This window comes from Strigops habroptila, chromosome 15 (assembly GCF_004027225.2).
Source record: "Strigops habroptila isolate Jane chromosome 15, bStrHab1.2.pri, whole genome shotgun sequence".
NCBI lineage: Eukaryota > Metazoa > Chordata > Aves > Psittaciformes > Psittacidae > Strigops > Strigops habroptila.
The window spans coordinates 9,562,925-9,575,887 of record NC_044291.2 but is presented as its reverse complement, the minus strand read 5'-3'; the positions used below and the strand labels follow the sequence as shown (position 1 = coordinate 9,575,887).

The following is a 12,963-nucleotide window of genomic DNA, read 5'->3' as shown; positions in this document are numbered from 1 at the left end:
GTCTTCCATTCTTGATCATTCTGAGCACTGCTGTCACATCACCATGAGGTCTGGTTTTCACCTTCCTATGCCTCCCTCAGATGAGGGTTAGAAAAGCATTAATGAATGATTCTAGTAACTCATGAGTAATTGAGTCCTACAATTCAGAATAAATTTACCAGGACGTGATACTGGTTTGAGATGGGAATGTTATCCTAAACATTATCTGAAACTCAGATGCAACCATTAACATGGCAGGATTTGTTCCTTAGCAGGCTTTATGAAAGGAGAGGGAATGGCTGTCTACTTGGGTAAAGGCAGGTTTCTCTATCTAATCAACATCTGCCCAGAGTCCTGCAGAATTCATGCCACTGTGCAGCTCATCTGCACCTATGGGTGACTTTTGCTGTGGACACACTTAAAGCTCTGCCAGCTCTGATGTCCCTGGTGTAGCAGCACATGCAGTGGGCAGTGCTACCTGGAAGATAAGAATGTCTGTCTGCTTATAGAATCATAAACTACTTCACTGCAGTTATAGCAATTACTGTCATGTTCTTTAAAAGGTTGCAATTTTACAGAAGGTCTTGTTTGATAATCATGTCTTCCTTACTAATGGTGTGTGATTAGATGGGATAGATGTCACGATGCCCTTCTGTGAAAATATGTACAACTGTGATGATAGTAATACCACACAGAAGATTATACTATATCTGTGCAAAAGCTTTCATTTTAGCTTGGTTCCTGTAGTCACCTATCAGTTTAGTCTTCAGATAGTCTATAAGTGCTTTTGAAGTATGATTATTTTTATTTAAATTGCATATTGTTTTGTGCTATGCTGAATAACAAAGAGGCAGTTTTCTGCAGCCAAAGCCTTTAAACATCAGTGTTACACTGAGGTTGCAGGCTTGCTTGTGAAGCCTGTTTTAACAACTGTGGAGAGTGAGAGACAGAGCTTTTTTGGCTATTTTAATGAAGGTTGTGAGTCCTAGAGCTGGAAAACTTTTAACGTAATATTATGGTGATACTAAAAGTGGGACACTGAAAGTTCATCCTACTGAAGGGAAGGGATGGAGGGTTTGTTTCTGGAAGACAGAGTCATTGCATTGGCCACTTCTGACTATAAAATGGCCAGGAACCAATCTGTTGTTCAGCATGTGGTATTCAGATGTGGCTAGTTCAGAATTTGTTTAGTAAAACTTCTGAAGCAAGAGAACAGAAGACTAGGAAAAACTCCCAAAACACTGCAGTCTAACTTAATAATTTTGACTTAGATCTTTACAGATACTTATCTACCTACTTCTCCTTGATTTCTGTATCAATTAGAAAGCTAAATATTTCTAGCCCCAGATCCTCAGGTTTTACCTTATTATTAGGAAGCCAACGTTTGAAGTTTTTTGTTTCATAGACCTAGAAGTCTAGGACACTCACTGCTCTGGCTTCAAAACTTCCCTATTAATGCTTGCCGAAACATTTAATAGCACCAGGGAACTGGAGCACTAATGAGAGTTGTTTAAGAAGGACAAAAGCTTCTTTCAACTCTGTGTTTATTGTTTGTTTTGGAGTTTTCTTTTTTCCTTCTTTTTTTTTTTTTTTTCCTCCCTCCAAGATTTAGGCTGAAAAGAGAGACAGACTACACAGAAGTAATTTTTGCTTATTCATTTCCTAAGATTAACAGAGGATATAGTAAGCTAATTTGGCAGAATAATTAAAAGTTTAAGGCTTAGGATTTCCTCTTGAAGTAAGAATAAATGTTAGAAAAAACCTAATTTTAAGTCTTTCAACTCAAGAAAAGGCTTCAGATTTACAAACTCAGTTTTGGGAACACCTTCTGGGTAACTTTTCTAAGAGAACATAAAAAATCCGTGAGCCAGAAAATTCTACTTAATGTTCATATGAGAGCTGGAAGAGGTGTTTCTGTTGATTAGAATTAAAGCTACACCTCCAGGTGGGAAATGTATCTGGGACAGAGGCCACAAATTAGCCTCCTAATCTACCTCAGCTGAAGATGAAAAATAGGGAAGGTTGAGATTGTGTTGTGCCTGGGACCAGGCGTTGGGTGGATCCTTCTTTCAGGAGCTCTGCATGTGTTCATAATATCCAGGATTATGAATTAGTTTCAGAAACACTTGGTAGTATACTTTGATTTCTTGGTGTTAGGGTACCACCTAGCTAAGAACAAGGCATCCTATTGACTTATTTTTTAATGTAAAAGTCAGAAAAACAGCATAGAACCTCTTGGGAGTTAAATTCTCATCATCCTCCCAGCCTGTCTTTGCATGGGTAATTAACTGAAGGTTTCTGCCCACTTTCCTGGGGGATTGTGGAATCCTAGAATGGTTTGTGTTGGAAGGGACCTTAAAGCTCCTCCAGTTCCCACCCCCTGCCACGGGCAGGGACACCTTCCACTAGAGCAGGTTGCTCCAAGCCCCTGTGTCCAACCTGGCCTTGAACACTGCCAGGGATGGGGCAGCCACAGCTTCTCTGGGCACCCTGTGCCAGCGCCTCAGCACCCTCACAGGGAAGAACTTCTGCCTAAGATCTAATCTAAAACAAGTTTTCATGGCATAATCTTTCCGGCTAGTTTATCGTTTATTATTGATTGAAGGGCATATTCTATGCCTTGAGAGATGTGGGACTTTGTGTGGACTGACCGATTGTTTTGTTATTATGGTCATGGTAAGACTGGACTTGGCCCCACTCACCATTGCATGCCCTAAACCACAGCCAGCCTGACTTAACCCCGCAGTAAACACATTTAGCTGTGGCTTAGCCCTTGAGAAGTGCTCCTTGAAAGCTCTGTTCTGCCCCAGATTTGTGTACAAATCCATTAGATATAGGCAGAACAAGATATCACAAAACCGGGGGATTTTAAACAGCTCCTGGAAATACTCGGCAAAATCCTTTAACTGTGAGAGTGACGGAGTTTAAAAACGGCTTTAAGGTTAATCCATGATGAATGAACTTCACTACACAGGAGCAGGACTTGGTTAGTCTGATGTACAGCAAGAGAGAAGTAGCCAATTCTAATTATGTTGTCTCAGGAAAGCTGCTTAGAAATGATCTGATGAAGAGTTTTGTGTACTGTAGCAGTGGGAGACGAGTCTTGGAGGATCCACTAAACCCTGAAACTCTACCTAGGCACCTCTAATTCAGTTATACCTGTCCCTCTGGGGAGAAATCTAATTACGTTACAGATTAATTCTACTTAACAGTTGGCAAAAGTCTTCATTTATTTATTTTTCCTTTGGTCTTTTCTTTGAAATTTTTTGTTCTTCAGTTGTTCTGATTAGCTTTCTCTGCTTGATATTCCATAGTACTGCAACTGCTTTGGAAAAGGAGCTGTAGGAGCTTTAGAAGAGGCTTGGGATTCCTTTAGTTTAGATTTGACGAGGAATTCTTTGAACTCTTGGGGTGTGATGAATAACAGAACATCCTTTATGGCCCTGTAAGTATCCCCAAATTAGATCAGAGATTTTCCTTCTCTGTATGAAAAGACTCCAATGCCAAATTGCAATAGGACTTTTCCCACACTGCACATGGGCACGTGGCATGTTCTGCTCACTGAAGCATGGACCTTCAGTTAAATAACTTGCAGTTTCTTATGGAAGTATATATTTCATGCAGCCACCCATGTTTGTCATCTGTTTGCATTAATTTCTACTGTTGCCAGTATCCTCAGAAAGCAGAGACTTCTGTCAGAAGACAACTCTGTAGTCTAGACTCAAAAAGCATCACCGAGATCTTGTAGCAGCAGAGATGCATCGTCAACTGAGGGCAACAAACTGACAAAATCCATAATGTGGGCACACAGTGGAGGTGCAGGATTAAGGTATTTTCCAGTTGGGAACCAGAACTCTCTAGCCTCCACAGAGTGGGCTTTAGGGAGCATGGTGAGAAGGTTTTAGGATCAGTAAGGCTTCACTTGGGAGCCCTCTCATGGGTCCTCCCTTCCCCTGTGGCTGCCCTTCCTGAAGCAGCACTCTCCATGTTTCTAAAGCTAACGTTACAATGATCCTTAACTTGCTCCTAAATTTACAACTGTCTAAAACCAAGATCCAGAATGTCTCCTTGCTGATAAATACAATATTTGAAAACAGTATTTTAGCCATTTTGGCCTGAGAACATCTTCCCTGTGTGCCATGCTACACTGCACCTTGTGTCTGGTGCAATTAGGCCTTTTTGATGATGTTGTGTTTGCCTTTGAAGTAGATAGCCAGCTCCCTCTGGATATAAATATGCAGCATTTGCAACTGCGAGTAAAAAGGCTTTCTGGAGTGAGCATATTTCTCTATGGCTGCTGAACATTTCACGTCTGCTTTGTCTAAGAGGAGGAAGTCGTACTTCATTGAGGTTCTCTTCGTGGTTGATTTAATGTGTGAGGAGGATGAGGAAAGAAAACCAGAGCATCTACTCCTAACGACAATGGACTTGGGGACAGGGCAGAAATTGAATTAATCCATGGGTGACTGACAGAAAAGAGCTGCTAACTGTCTAATTCAAACGTGCAGGGCAAAAAGATGCTAGCACAGCCTTTGCCAATGGCACAAATTTGAAATGAAATAAGAGCATTTGTATCAAACTTTTTTCCCTTAAATCACATTACAAAATGCTTCTGCTTAAGGCGCATTAAATTACATGTGGGGTCTGAATACCAGGAGGTCCAAACAATGTAATTTCATTTGCAATTATATGGGCAAGGCCATGTCAGAAGAAATTGTGTTTCTGATCTGCCACTGGAGAAGCTGATTCATTGCAAGTCAACTCCCTCTGCCCAAGGAGTTCATTGTGTTCATATTTTCCTCACCTCTTTGCCTCCACCCCTTGTAGTCACAGTGCTATGATTTGTAGTACCTGGTACCTGCCGAAATATAGCTGTCACTGCCTGGTTTGAACTCTGCTCTAGATGGAAGTCATCAGCTGTGAAGGGTCAAGCTAGGTGGTTCTTTAAAGAGTAGCAGAAGAAAGTTATTTCGTGGATGTTCTGAATTTTCTAATGTTTCCTGTGATTTTTTTTAATCAAATGTTTTTTGGTTCTGTTTTACATAGAGAGTACTTTTGCTAGCTTTTTTTCTCCTATGACATCCTGATTTTGCATGTGTATTTGCAGGATGTGTCAGTCCGATGATGGAACATTGCACTTGATACCTGTGTTTTGTTCGTACTTCTGCCAGATGAATGACTGAACACTAATTTTTGTTTCTTTCCTCCTCCTCCTCCTCCTTCTTCTTTTGCAATGATGAAAATTGTCTTGGCAAAATGTACTGAGATCTGTTGGTGAAAAGAACAGTAAAACTCCCCTTACCTAGGATTTTTGTTATTCTGTGAAAGCTTATGGAGTGTACTCGGAATGTAGCTCTTAAAGGTGAGTGTGGTGAACAGATAAGAGGATGAGAATATCCCTGCCAAAGTGAGATATGAAGCAGCAGGAGGATGTGCAATGCTTTCTGTAGGTCTGATCTACAACCCCTCACTATGATTTTAACTTTTGTCTGCTAAGCAAGGCCACCAGTTTCAAAGCACTGGCTTGGTATCAAACCTTGTGATAGGGAGACTTTCCACTGAAGTCATTCCAATAAACACCGTTGGGCTTGCTGAGCTCTGCCGAGCATGAAACCGAAGACCTAAGTGATAGCTACCCAGCAAGAAGAGACTCTTGTCAGCACAAACACTGGGCAAGCTTTCCCTCTGGGCTAATGAAATAGGTGACAGCAGCAGCAGAAATTCTTCCACACCCAGAGAACATGCATCTGCTTTATTGGGGGAGTTTTGCCTTCTGTCTCTTACCATTTCCAAAGTACATGTGGTGTAGAATGGAAGTTCGGGATGTGGCCTGTAAGCTAGCTTAAGCCTCGAATTTATGGGTCCGGCTATTAATAATTAAGGATTTTAACATTCTTACTAGTTCACAATTGTGATCTTTTTAATTCTGTGCAAGGAAGTTCAATACCGCTGAACATGTGTTTTTTAAAACTATGTATTTTTGTATTTCTGAACTTGTCAGCCGTCTCATTTTATGCCTGTCATCGGTTTCCTGGTCCCTTTCTCATACCCTCTGCACTCACGTAGTCAGATGGGTTGCCAGTGTAACTGTGGATAACTCCCTACACTGGGATCCCTTGTGTTGGAAATAACTGTTTGTTCATTGAGCATCTGATATCAGAAAGGAGAGAAAAGTTGTAGCATGGTGCAGGTGTTGGATCTTGCTTCTCTGAGCGAGATCCAAGCTCAAAGGGAGATAGAGGTGTGCTTGCTCCTTCATGTGCTTCTCCTGAACAGTGAGGTTCAGTGGATGGAGCCTACCTCTCAGTAGGAAAAAGGCTGAGAAGTCAGCAGACCTCATACTTTGACATCTTATTCCTCAAATGTGAACACTTTGCCTTTGATAGTTTCCTTTAATGATATTGCTTCTATTTTCAAGAGGAGTAGGTTGCATGGTATAATTAATACTCTCCTGGTATTTCCTTCTCTATTGCAAATGTTGGCAGAAGTGTCCTTGTAGGCTCCTCACTGAAGTGTTAATAAAACCTTTCTCATCTGATTAATGCTTCCTGGATTTCACTTCACTTTATGCCTGTGCTATTTCATGACTGCCTTTCATTTGAAATGTAAAACCCCTTTTTATTTTTTGATAATTGAAGCTGTATTTTTTCCCAAGCAATTCCAAAAGACAAGAAGCAATGTGAGATGGGCCTGGGCCAACCACACTCAGTATGAATGTGCGAGGCTGTGCATGGAGTAAAAGCCATGCAGTCCCTCATCTCTTTCCCCACACACATTAGCTGAAGCCACATATTGGAGGTGGTGTACAAAGCACTTGGGATTCAGGATTATCCAGCTGAAATCTTCCTTCTTGCCACTTGCATGTGTTCTTCCATGTGTTGCTCCTTGCGTGTCCATGTTCACCTTCGAGAGAATTTTGGTACCATCTTTATTATTCCTGGAGTAGTAAAAAGGAAATTATAGAAGATAACTTTCCTGTAGCATCTGTGCAGCTCCAGCATCTGAGGACCTTCTGTACTGCACTAAGCAATGTGATTAATCTCCACTCTTTGAGGTTTGAGTCTTTTCCTCATTGTTTCTCTAGAGGGAGAGGTTTGCCTTATGCTACTTGTTTTGGTAATGTAGAGGGTTTTTTTCCCTTTTCATGTTTGTTTTTTAATATTCCATTGTTGCTGTTGCTTGTTGGCCTCCAGGTCTAAACTTGCATGACTTAAAATGCCAAAGGCAGTGTTTTCTGTAGCTTCAAGTCCTAAAAACTTGATGTGGAAATTGCAGTCTCCAGCTATGTTCTTTCTGCCCTTTGTTTCATCATAGGTGACAAATTTCCTCATCAAAAGCTTCACAGCCTATTTGTCTGTGCTATGTGAAGCAGAAGGAAACAAAACTTGCTCTTCCATAATTATATGGTCATACTGACATAATAAAAATAAATGTGGTTATGTGCTAACAGTAGACACAACACCTCTGAATATGAGCTGTCGAAGGCAGCAGTTCTGTTGGATCTGAAGGTATTTTTATCATGAGAGGATGTTACAAAAGCTTACACCCTGCTCCCAAAAGTGCCTGTCTTGTGTAGGTACAGAAGTCTCAAACGCAAAACACAAATGAGCGCATTTGCAAAACATTATCTGTGCAATTAAATGAAACCTTTAGCAATGAGACCTTTAGATCCAGAGCTTTCTTTTGAAATTCCTTTACAAAGATGATGAGGGTGTTATTTAATGCTCATACCACCTTTCCAGAGTACACATGGAACACTGCCTTCACAGTTCCTGAAGGCTGAATACAGCTCATGTGCATATAGAAATAATTATGTGAAACTGTCCTCGGGGTCCTGTTTGCCGTTCCAGAGGGATTTTCTCCTGGCAGGAGGCAGTCTGTGTTGTGAACAATTACCATTGTTCCCCACATGAAGAGATCTGCCTACCGAGGTCTTGTGGACTAATTTAATCTCTTCTCCTGTTTACAGATTTTGCAGAGTTTGTTTTTCTGGGTCTGTTCCTTACTGAGATGTCTTTGAAGATGTATGGACTGGGGCCAAGGAATTACTTCCACTCTTCATTCAACTGCTTTGACTTTGGGGTGAGTCTGTGTGGATGAACGTGTGGTTTTCCTTTATTCAGTGGGGCTGGGCATTTAAGGGTGAGTATGGGAATCCATGGGAAATGGTGCTGTGAGTGTGCCTTCTGTGGGAAGTAGTCATTGTATAAATGAGATGCAGTGAAACACATTAAGCTTCCCCTAGTTATCATCCTTTTTGAAGAAATGTGACAGCTGGGGATTGCATTTCCTCAGCAAGCTACAGGGTGTTTGCAGCATCAGCACCAGTAAATGCTCTGATTACTGAGAGATTCTCTCTCCCATTTAAATGAGGTGATTGAAAGACAAAAAACCCTACACATCTTATTGCTCATCTCCCCAGCCATCCATTTAATGGCCTTTACCTCAAGATACATAGGCAGCGCTTTTCAGACATGAGTGCCCAGAAGTAGAAGTCTAAACACATGATTAGGTGACAGAAAGGTAATAACTCACATCCTTTTATTTAAGAAATACAGGCTCCCCTTTTCATGCTAGAACTATAGCATTGAAGTGTCAATAATGGGGCCAGTTTTGACTCTGTCTAACAAGGAAGATGGCATGCAGATCTTAATTTATTCATTAAAAGCTATTAGGCTGTCATGTGTCTTCACAGAGGTTAACTCAGCATTTCTTACCTTTTGAGTGGGCTGAGCACTGCATCCCAGAGCTGGAATCAGTCTAGAAGGTTTCTTTAACAAACCAGATACAGCCACAGGCAAGAGGGAAACAGTTCATTGTAGAATCATAGAATAGTTAGGGTTGGAAAGGACCTTAAGATCATCTAGTTCCAACCCAGCCCTTCTCTCCAAGATTTAGTCTGTTGTCTCTAGTCTTTATCTGCCAAAATACTGGGAGTGATTCTTCTCTCCCATGGAGCAAAACTCCCTGCTTCAGGTTTGCTCTGGCAATGGAGGAAAGGAAGTGTTCTTACCTTCAGTAAGTGACCATTCCTAAATCCAAGGCTGCAGGTATTATAGAATTCTAGAAGAGAAGGGACCTTACAGCTCATCTAGTTCCAACCTCCTGCTATGGGTGATTTAGGAGCTTGCACTAACCAAGAAATGAACCTACTGGTCCCTCTGCTTTGCATCATGCTATTGTAAGTGCAGCACTGAAATAAGCTTTGCTGAGTGTTTCCCAGGAGGTAACGCTGTTGGTCTGTTTCTAAGTCTTCCTCCTTTAGAGAATTCATAGGCATCCAGCTTCTATCTATGTTTCTTCCTCCTCACCCACCTTCCAGCCTCCAGAATTAATTCAGCTACTTCACCCCCTCTGGGACATCACGGGGATCTAAACTAAACTAGTCAGTTTAGTTTGACAAACCAACAAGATGAAACCATTCAAATGCAAAAAGCGAAACAACAAATCAGAGCAGCATCAGTCTTGGGAGTAACAGTCCAGTGGGGTCTCATGTGAAACAAGCTCCCAGGAGGCCGTGTTGAAATGACAGCAAAATTAATTATCAAAAGACACACAGAGTGTCTCAGGAAAGGTTTCTGCTGATTCATGAGGGAGTCTCAAGAGTGATAGACTGTGGGAGAGAAGTTTTAGTTCCTTCTCTTTCAGATGGGAGGAACTGGATCAGCAACTGTTGTGTGTCTCCCTTTCCTCTTCATTTTCTCGAAGCTCAGGGTACAGCATTTCTTGCAGAGCAGCTACAAGCAATGCTGTCGTTTTGAAACAACATCCATGTTTCTGTTTAGGAAATGGATTTGTTTCCAAGCTGCTGAGTCTTCCAGCACTGCTCAGGTACTCAGATACAGCTCTGCCAGCACTGACTTCCCATTAACGCTCCCTCTCACAACACAAGCCGGCTGCTTGCGAGGTCTGGTGACAACATATATAGTGCTTTGTGCAACTGGGGAACGCGGTGAATGGCAGCTCTGAGATGCTGGGTTAATGCAAGTAATAACTGCAATTGGCAGCCAAATGCCTGTCTTCTCTTATTAACTGTGCAGTAACCTGTGTGGGTATAATCGTCCTTTGCAATTGTGCTTAACCCATTAAGCACATGTGCTTAACCCATGTGCTTTTTGTAATAAAGGATTTCAGAGATTTCATTATCACTTGAGGTTAATTCTCTGTCAACATTAAAACAAACAAAGAAAACAAAACAAAACCTAAAAAAATCACCTTGATTTGGGACTATTTTTTCAATAACCTGAGAGCCTGACTGATGATGGGATGTACGTGCTAGAGATTTGCAGGATCTCTTAATAGCTATTACCTTAATTGCTCTCCTAAAGACTCTCAGTTGCCAGAAGTTTTGGGTAATCTTGCCCACAGCTAATGCTTCACTGTTCTGCAGTGCTGTGTATGAAGACTTCTGGTGCTTCAGATGGGAGGGGGAGGATGGAGCAGTGTCCCCCTGCATCTTCAGGCTGTACAGACTCAACTGCATTGGGTGGGAAAATCAAGCGTTGACATTTGGTCTTCCCCTTTTTAGACCAGAATGCAGAAATTTCATAGAATCCCAGCCTGGTTTGTGTTGGAAGAGACCTTAAAGCTCATCTAGTTCCAACCTCCTGCCACAGGCAGGGACACCTTCCACTAGAGCAGGTTGCTCCAAGCCCCTGTGTCCAACGTGGCCTTGAACACTGCCATGGATGGGGCAGCCACAGCTTCTCTGGGCACCCTGTGCCAGCGCCTCAGCACCCTCACAGGGAAGAACTTCTGCCTAAGAGCTCATCTCAATCTCCCCTCTGGCAGGTTAAAGCCATTCCCCCTTGTCCTGTCCCTACAGGCCCTTGTCCAAAGCCCCTCTCCTCAAACAGAAGTTCCTTAAGAAGTTGGAACAAGGTTTTTTAGTGCTGTTGGCTAACTCATGACATTGCTGAAGCCTCCAGAAGAAAACCAGCACAGTCCACACTCTGATTCTTGTTCTGTCATCAGCCTCTTCAGGTGCACCACGAAGAAATAAGCAGAAGTTTTTCTTTATGTAAAATGGACTCTTGTTGCAGGTCATCGTGGGAAGTATATTTGAAGTCATTTGGGCTGCAGTGAAACCAGGTACCTCATTTGGCATCAGTGTCCTGAGAGCACTTCGACTGCTGAGGATATTCAAAGTAACAAAGTAAGTCCAGCTCCCTTTCTGCTCAGAATAGACTTTTAGTACCATATGGAACCTGTATCATCAGCAGGATAACATTCTTGTCTGTCCTAACATTGTATGGCTGCACTGGCCCTAACAGAGGGCTGGAACAGAAGAAAACTGCAGGTGCCCTTTCCTTGGCTGGGCTATCCAGGTTACTGGCAGTTTAGGGAGTTCCTGAGCCTGTGTTTTCATCCACAAGGACTTTTAATAGCCCTTTCCCCACCCTCATGTAAAGGCTTGACTATTCTTGGGAGAAGGTTCCACAGCGCAGTGATGAGCATGACAGCATCCATCTTTTCTTTGCTTTTAGGCTTGCTTTAAACAAAAATCTCATGAGCTGATCCCTTATTTCTTGTGATAAGAGAAAAAAGTTCATCAACTTTCTAAGCTCCATAAGCTGCCCAATGTCCTTATCTGCTGCTGATCCAGTGACTGTTCCTTATGTATTTAGGAACTGGAAAACCAAGGTCCCCTGATTATTGCTAGATATCAAATCCTGGTGCCTGAACCACTGTGTTCACACAAATATGAAATGTGTTGCTGCTGCCTGTGCTGTGTCTGCTCTGGGTATGTCTGAGGTTTTCAGTCTTGAGCCTGAGAAGCTGAATTGTCACTAGAGTTGTGTTGCCACAGCGTTTCAGTTGTCTTCATGCTCATGCATTGCATTAACATGTGCTGGCAGTAGTAAACTGTGCAATTTAGAAATCCATCTAGAGCAATTTCTGCAGGATTTCAAAATTATGGTGTGAAAATTGAAGTTCCTGCTGTTGTTTTCCATCTTCTTCTTCTTTTTTACACCATTTACACCATTACCTGTTCATATCTCCCCTCTCTCCATCACTCCCTTACTTGCTCTTAGCTTGAAGTAACAAAAGGGGGAACAGCATCTCCCTCCAAAGCAAACCCAACTACCTCAAATAGATGGAGCACAAGATGTCACAGTTGAGAACAACAGTAGTTTAAAGTACCCAGGTACTTTCACAGCTATCCAGGCACATGGGTTTTGTCAACTCTGCAGGATTTGCTCATTTGTATTTACTAATCATCATGTAGATCCAAAATCTGTCTGTGACACTGTGTCATTTTTACTGGGGGACAAAGGAGTTGGAAACATGAAGTTCTATGGATGTTCAGCAAAATAGGTAGGTGCCTGCCCTCCAAATGTCACAATAGTTTACCTGTGCACTACTATTAGTTATGGAAAACTGCAGGATTTGTAGGAAATTCGTAGCAAGTCAGCAGTTAATTTTATCCAGAGCTACTGAGATTTAGTGTATCTGATTGTGCTTTGTACTTTTAAATAATTTTGGACATTTTTACATGTTAAAATGATGGGGTTTGCAAGTTTTGACTATTCAGGGGTTTAGCCAACATAATAAAGGGTTGAGCCTGAGATTTAACTTAGCAAAGCATATCATGGAGCCAGCTGACTGCTCTCCCCCTTCTCCGAACAGCAAGTGAAACTCTCACCCCAGTGGTGCTGAAGTTCCCTTGACCTCACCATGTGGTTTTTGAACCTGACATGACAAATGTTTTCATTGTGTTACCAGAAGCCAGGTCCGTCCCCCCCCCAGCTCACATGGAGGTATCTCAGAGTTGCTGGCCCATGTTATCCCAGTACCTGATCTGCACAGCTCAGCCCTAGCATCATTCATGGAGACTGACCAAAGTGGTGACACCAGGCACCAATAACTGCCTATGTGCTCTCATTACAGTCTTTATTTTACATCCTGACCCTCACTAGTTTTCTTTTTTCCATCTCTTTCATGTAAACTTTTCTCTGAAACTCCCTGCCCTGTTTTTATTTT

At 42.1% G+C, this 12,963-nt stretch overlaps 1 protein-coding gene across 19 annotated transcripts in view; it reads left to right on the top strand.

The window, feature by feature from the left end:
* Nucleotides 1-12,963, top strand: part of CACNA1B (calcium voltage-gated channel subunit alpha1 B) — a 310,494-nt gene that overhangs the window by 167,798 nt on the left and 129,733 nt on the right. For all 19 annotated transcript variants that reach the window (XM_030507166.1, XM_030507165.1, XM_030507161.1 and 16 more), the window contains 2 exons: nucleotides 7,949-8,061; nucleotides 11,022-11,134. In XM_030507166.1, the coding sequence (XP_030363026.1) occupies nucleotides 7,949-8,061; nucleotides 11,022-11,134 (226 nt within the window). The remainder of the gene's footprint in view (nucleotides 1-7,948; nucleotides 8,062-11,021; nucleotides 11,135-12,963) is intronic.